At 41.6% G+C, this 7,048-nt stretch overlaps 1 protein-coding gene across 1 annotated transcript; it reads left to right on the top strand.

Moving 5' to 3' along the window:
• Positions 1 to 355: 355 nt before the first annotated feature.
• Positions 356 to 5,009, top strand: LOC147027301 (neurogenic differentiation factor 1-like). The gene is made up of 2 exons (XM_085876608.1): positions 356 to 520; positions 2,504 to 5,009. The coding sequence occupies exon 2, from the start codon at positions 2,538 to 2,540 to the stop codon at positions 3,627 to 3,629; it is 1,092 nt and encodes a 363-aa protein (XP_085732734.1). The 5' UTR covers positions 356 to 520; positions 2,504 to 2,537; the 3' UTR covers positions 3,630 to 5,009.
• Positions 5,010 to 7,048: the final 2,039 nt, after the last annotated feature.

Below are 7,048 nucleotides of genomic sequence, written 5' to 3'. Positions count from 1 at the left end.
TAAAACAAATGCAGGTATTAAATAATTTTTCATCAATATCAGTCAATGGTATTTATGTTTTAATCATCACCTTTCATGAATATCAGTCACCGCTAATGTAATTAATTATATGCATCGAATAGACAATCGATAAATAAATTGAAAATTGTCTTTAAAAAAACAACAAACTGATAATTTTGTGTTTGCCGAATCTATTTTACGTGCTCGTGCGTACGAATTTGTGCTGCGTGCACGAGTAGCACGTACGCGTGCAGGTATATAGCTGGCGAGGTTCGCGCCAGATGGGCCCGCGCGGGGCTCGTCACGTGACGCTGACGTCACGTGTGGGGCCCATATGCCATGGCTGCGACGTTGGCATCTCCAGCAGTCTGTGCCAGCTCGAGGGGGCACGGGGGAGGCGGGGCCGTGCCTGGCCTTTCTTATTACAGCGAGGCTGTGGGTGCGGCACGGTGCGCCGTGTATTGCTCGAGCTCCAAGGTGTACGTCCCGTGCGGTGAAAACGAAATATGCCATTGTAAAGGTACTGATCGCTAGGTCATGCGGAAAAGTGTCGAAGTCGTCATGTATGTATGTATGTATGTATAGTATATGTATGTGTGTACATATATATATATATATATATATATATATATATATATATATATATATATATATATATATATATATATTGTATGTGTGTGACCCTTTCGCGCTGTGTGAACGTGTTTTTGACATAAACGCAGCGCTTGTTCAACCATCACTCCAAGTCGATAACAGAATGTTAATAGAATACAGAACGGTTAGAAATGTGTGAAAACAATGCGATGTCAATATATATATATATATATATATATATATATATATATATATATATATCTCAAGGTAAGGGGGTGAAAACCCCTTTCTCGCGCCTGTTCCCCTATAACATATTTGTTTTGAGACTTTTTGCAATCTGGACGAGGCTCCTTCGGCTCGCCCGAGACTCGCTGTGACGAAACCCACGAAGAGGTATTAAATGGGAACGCGGGTTGGTTATTAAGCGAAATGAATTTGCACCTGATGCCTGCCAATTAATTCGCTTTCGCCTCGCTCTCCGCTGGCATTCACGGGCCGTGTACGGAGCAGGCACCGTGTGAGGCACGCATCGATCCACGTACTGCGTGCGTATTACACACGGGACACACACCGGGTGAGTCACGTACCGATCCACATACTGTTTGTGTATTATACACAGGACACACAGACTGGGTGAGGCACATACCGATCCATGTACTGTGTGTGTATTATACACGGAACACACACACCGGGTGAGGCACGTACCGATCCACATACTGTGTGTATTATACACAGGACACACACACCGGGTGAGGCACGTACCGATCCACGTACTGTGTGTGTATTATACACGGAACACACACACCGGGTGAGGCACGTACCGATCCACATACTGTGTGTGTATTATACGTGGACACACACATCAGGTGAGGCACGTACCGATCCACCTACTGTGCACGTATTATACATGGGACACACACACCAGGTGAGGCACGTACCGATCCATAAAGTGAGTGTATTATGTAAGGAACACACACTGGGTGAGGAACGTACCGCTCCACGTACTGTGTGCATATTATACACAGGACACACACACACCGGGTGAGTCACGTACCGATCCACATACTGTGTGTGTATTATACATGGGACACACACTGGGTTCACATGCATGATTATGCAATTTACCAAGGAGATCAAAATAATAATGATAATGATAATAATAATAATAATATCGTAAGTGTAAATGTCAAAACAAATATACATTTTTGCAAAAATATCAACACTTTGATGCTTGGGACATAATTATCGACGTTATGGTCGATGATTACATCATTCCTTTATAGGAGAACAATCAACAACCCAAACGTGTGTTCATAAATGGACTTTTTTACAGAATCATCCTTGTTCTATATTTCACCTGAAAGTATGTAACAATATTCATATATTATTTATACATACACACATCACCTGATTGTATTGTCACAGGATTTGAGAACGTCATGAATTGTAAAAGATGTAAGCCCAATCGTGATTCTGTGATCCTTTACTTTGTTTGGTTTTTTTCTTCTTCAAGACTTGCACACCAGAAGTCACCGATGACGTCATATGTTCACACACTTTCATGTTGTCATGGTTGACCTAAAGAGCATGCGGCACATGCTAAGTGACCATCCTGTGTTCTGTCATGTTCATTTTTGGTCGAAGGTGATTCTCAGACCTGGTGTAATGTTGTGGAAACCTTTTACATAAAAAAAAAAAAATAATATATATATATATATATATATATATATATATATATATATTGCATGTATATTTTTTGTCTCGGTTCGTCGATCGTGATTCGGGTAGTAATTCTGACTCCATTATTTATTTAAATCCCCATACCAAAGTCTACCAACATGCTTGTATCCTGCAGAAATGTATTTTTCCGCTTCGACATAGTGTCCTGTGCTTGTTTTTCTCCATGCAGAGTTATTCCTCTGAAGCCCTGCTGTCGGACAGAAATGTTTACTCAGATGTACACAGACGCCGCTGGAGATTTGAACGGAGTGAAGATTGGGTTAACGCAAGAAGAAGAGGAAAAAGATGAAGAGGATGAAGAGTTCTTGGGAAACAACACGATAAAGGGTCCCGAAAGTCTTCCCACTGATGACGAACTTGACCTTCACGATGTGGATGACGAAAACGACGAGGTTGACCAATTGGAGGAGGAGGAGGAAGAGGAGGAAGAAGAGCTAGACGAAAGGAAAGCAAAGAGACGTGGCCCAAGGAAGAAGTTGGTGAGCAAGGTTCGGATAGAGCGGATGAAAATGCGTCGGTCGAAAGCAAATACCCGGGAGAGAAACCGCATGCACGGTCTGAACGCTGCACTGGACAACCTCCGCAAGGTGGTCCCCTGCTACTCCAAAACCCAAAAGCTTTCCAAAATCGAGACCTTGCGTCTTGCGAAGAACTACATCTGGGCCCTATCTGAAATTTTGCGCTCCGGAAAGAGTCCCGATCTACTGTCCTTTGTACAAACCCTCTGCAAAGGTCTCTCCCAACCGACCGCTAACCTGGTGGCTGGATGTCTGCAACTCAATCCACGCACATTTCTCCCAGAGCAAAGCCAGGAGTACGGAAACCTGCACATACCGCCGTCTCCATATTCCATGCACCCTTATGGTTACCACCCGGGGACCCTTCCGAGCCCCCCGTACAGCACCGCTGTTGAAGGGTCGTACTTCGTCCCTAGCAAAGCGCAGGCCTATTTCTCCAACGCCATGGAGCAGTTTTTCGACACTGGACCCACAGACTGTGGGAGTCCAGCCTTTGAGGCATCCGGCAGTCCTCACTGCGGGATCAACGGGAACTTTTCCTCCAAGCAGGAGCTGTGTGCGCCGCCCAACGAAAAGGGCTACCACCTGTCTGTGCACTACCCGAGTGTGGCGCACGGCACGAAGCGTGGCCACGGCTCACTGTTCGAGCGCTACGGACCGCAGTCCGAGGTGATATACTCATACGAGAGTCGGCTCCGAAGCTCGCACCATGACAGGGTGTTATCGGGAAGCGAGCTGCACTCAATGTTTGCCGAATATGAGTCCCCTCATGGTTAAACAAACCTGGCAGGAGAAAAAGTTCCTGAAAACTTCAGTGATTAATAATTGTTGTTTAAGCATTTACATTATAATGTTGATCTATACTCGAGCGAGATGTTTTAAGATTGCGAAGCGACGCGCGGAAACGGGATTGGAAAATTTTGCCTAAGTGTTCAGCGGTTTGTATGTACAGTATAATAATAATACTACGTTTATTATTGTTATCATTATTATTATGGTTTTAAAATGGTGCGCCTTGTTTCAACTTTTCGTTGAAGAACATAGCGTACAAGATAATGCACTTTTGTCTTTCCCATTTTAGCAATCGTACGAACTATGCAAGGCGGGAATTATTTATGTGTACAACTTATACAATGGTGGAATTTGGGCACAAATATATATTATATATAATGGTGGGTTTGTGCAAACATTATAATGGATCTATACAGGAATGTGGCTCTGATGAAGGTATAAAAACATATATGAACATCCCTGTGTGCAATACAGACTGAACATTCCAAGTTAAAGCCAACTCGCCGTCCCGTTGCCTTATATACGATAAGTCAATATTATATTAAAAAAAATTCGAAACTGTATGCTTTTGAGTATTCTTATATAATATAGCCGGGCAACACGTACGCAGAAGGGATGTGATTTTTACGTACAAACGTAGGTACGAAAGATTTACAGCAAACAAATTAAGCACTTCTACATGCAAACTTTTCACAACTTGTAAATATGTCAGTATAATTATATGAGCCGTATTATAGGATTTTCATCATGTATGTATTGACTGATATGATTAATTTTTTTAAGGACACCATTATTCGTGTAATGAATATGATTTGTATACATTTGACAAAGAAAAGAATCGTAATATATTGATTATGTGCCAATCATTTTGGATTGCTTTATGATTATGATGATGGTAATAATAATAAGAAGAAATAGATGAAATATACCAGCATGAAAACTGCAATTGTTTAACTGCACGCAGTGAACTTTCGCCTAAATCACAGAACAATATCGTCGTTATGTTACTTTCCATTTAATAAATATACTTTAATAATGCATGCGGTGTGTGTGCGTGTATATGTACTGTATATACAGTATATAGATACATTATATATACATTAGTTCCCAGCATGTGTAATGCTCCAAGGCCATTGGTGCATATTATTAAAATGATGTAAAAGTATTCCTTGCGAATTTATATAATTGTGTTGCAAACTGATTGTTGTCACTATTGTGTTCTGGGATTGGAGAAACCTCAACGTCTTTTGGTGTGTGGCCGTTGATTATATGAAATTGTGTATACCTGAAGTCCTGCAATAAAACAAACCGTGCCTCACGTTGTTCCACAGTGATCGCGGGTCTTCCCAATGGATAATGTTCTGACCGCAAATGGCCCCTGAGCAGTATCGGAGCTACATGTGGAGTATTCACACCACACAGTATATGTACAAATGAATACAACGAATCCAGAAGAGATGGCAGGTCACGCTCATGGGTGCAATACTGTGATATATATATATATATATATATATATATATATATATATATATATATATATATATATATATATATATATATATATATATATATATTACTTTGCAACTTGCTGATGCATGAAGGATGACTTTTTCTCCCCTGTACACAACGCACCGTATATGCACAAATTGACAATCTGAAAGATGGCTTTATTTCTCCCAATATTTATTGATTTATTCATAAAGATGAAGGTATATATTGGAATGCATCATGAGTCTACCTTGCAAGGTGTACATAGATCTCTGAAGACATGCGTTCAGACCTTTTATTTAATGTGTAAACCACTGTTATTTGTCTTAAATGTTACTTTCTAGATTTTGGTAGGCCTTGGACCACGAGTTTTGGCAGGGAACCCCCCCCCCCCCCCCCCCGAATATAAGGTGGCTTTATAGTAGATTGTGTGGACCGGGCTGAACGGCGGATGGAAGTCACCCTGTGAGTAAGGATTCGGAGGGGTCACTCCACCCACCTGGCCGAGCAGTGGACCAATAGCGGCCAGAGGGGCTAAGTACGTCACAGTTGCTGGTGGGGGCCAGGGCTATAAAGGGGGGTGTAGCGAGGAGCGGTGGAGCAAATGCCAAGACTGATTGCTGCAAGGTGTGCGGATATGCAGAGCTGCTGAGCAATGCCACGCTTCCACCCAGCCAGCCACGCCTCCACCCGAGAGTCCCACGTTGTGCTCGGACGCATAGGTGACAGACGTTCTGTCAGCCTCTGTGTCTATCTCCTCCAGTGTGATTGAGAGGACCCTAAGGAGATAAGATAATTAAGGATCTGCCGTTTTTGGTTCGGTAGTGGATACGTGGTTGTATAATTATTACATACCGGACTCATACATTTATTTTGTATTGCTTGTTGTAAATTTCCTACCCATGTGTAATATCCTTATTAAATTACACTTGGTCTAGGGTGAAATCTGATTGTCATGGTAGTTTCATGAGGTGGTGTGTAATCAGTCCAGTTAAGGGTGACTGGCTGCGGTCCCCATACCGCTAGAGGATGGCGTCACATGCCCTTCAGGGATTGCTCAGTCTAATTAGATTGCAGCAGATGACTCCTAATGGCACGACCCTCACCAGATTTGGGACTCCAATCTTCATGGTAACACGGCTTTGGACACGAGGATCCAGCAAGGATCTTCAAAAAGGGTGGCTGTCACGGTCGCTTTGATGTGATTCGCAGGATTTGAACCAGGCAACCAGAACGACAGGTGACTATGACAATATTTACAGTGTGTGTATATATATATATATATATATATATATATATATATATATATATATATATATATATATATATATATATATATATATATATATATATATATATACGCATCAATACGGGGTATGCTTCCACATTGTGCAAGCATGCGAACCTACTTCGCCATTGTCTCGGGTCGCTCACCTGCATTAATTTTTTTCATTTATTTATTTTCATTTGTTTATATTTTCATTTATGGACACTTTCCAACGGTTCTGTAATTGATTTTTTTCCCAATGTAATGGCTTCAATGTCTATCGGCACACAAAATTACTCTGCTTCCCCATTGTCTTGGTTCACTCATCTGCATTTTTTTTTCATTTATTATTTTCATTTATTTCTATCTTCATTTACGGAAGTTTTCAGACAGTTCTGTGACATTCCCGGTGTATGGGCTTTGATGTCTGTCTGCCCGCAAAATTTCAGCTTTCTTCGTCACCCTGAAGGTACTGATTGTCAGTCAGTGGTTAGAAAGAGATTATATATATACATATACATATATATAGGAATAAAAGTCAGTGTGTGTCAATCAGTCCGTCCGTCTCCTCCATAATTCTGAAACCATGAAACCCAGTGGCCCCAAACTTTGCATACATGCGAAATGAAAAGTGGGTGTTTGGGTTAAT

This window comes from Eptatretus burgeri, chromosome 4 (assembly GCF_056783735.1).
Source record: "Eptatretus burgeri isolate ZD-2024b chromosome 4, Ebu_testis_v1, whole genome shotgun sequence".
NCBI classification, from domain to species: domain Eukaryota; kingdom Metazoa; phylum Chordata; class Myxini; order Myxiniformes; family Myxinidae; genus Eptatretus; species Eptatretus burgeri.
The sequence above is the reverse complement of the archived record's forward strand: the minus strand, read 5'-3'. Positions and strand labels throughout refer to the sequence as shown.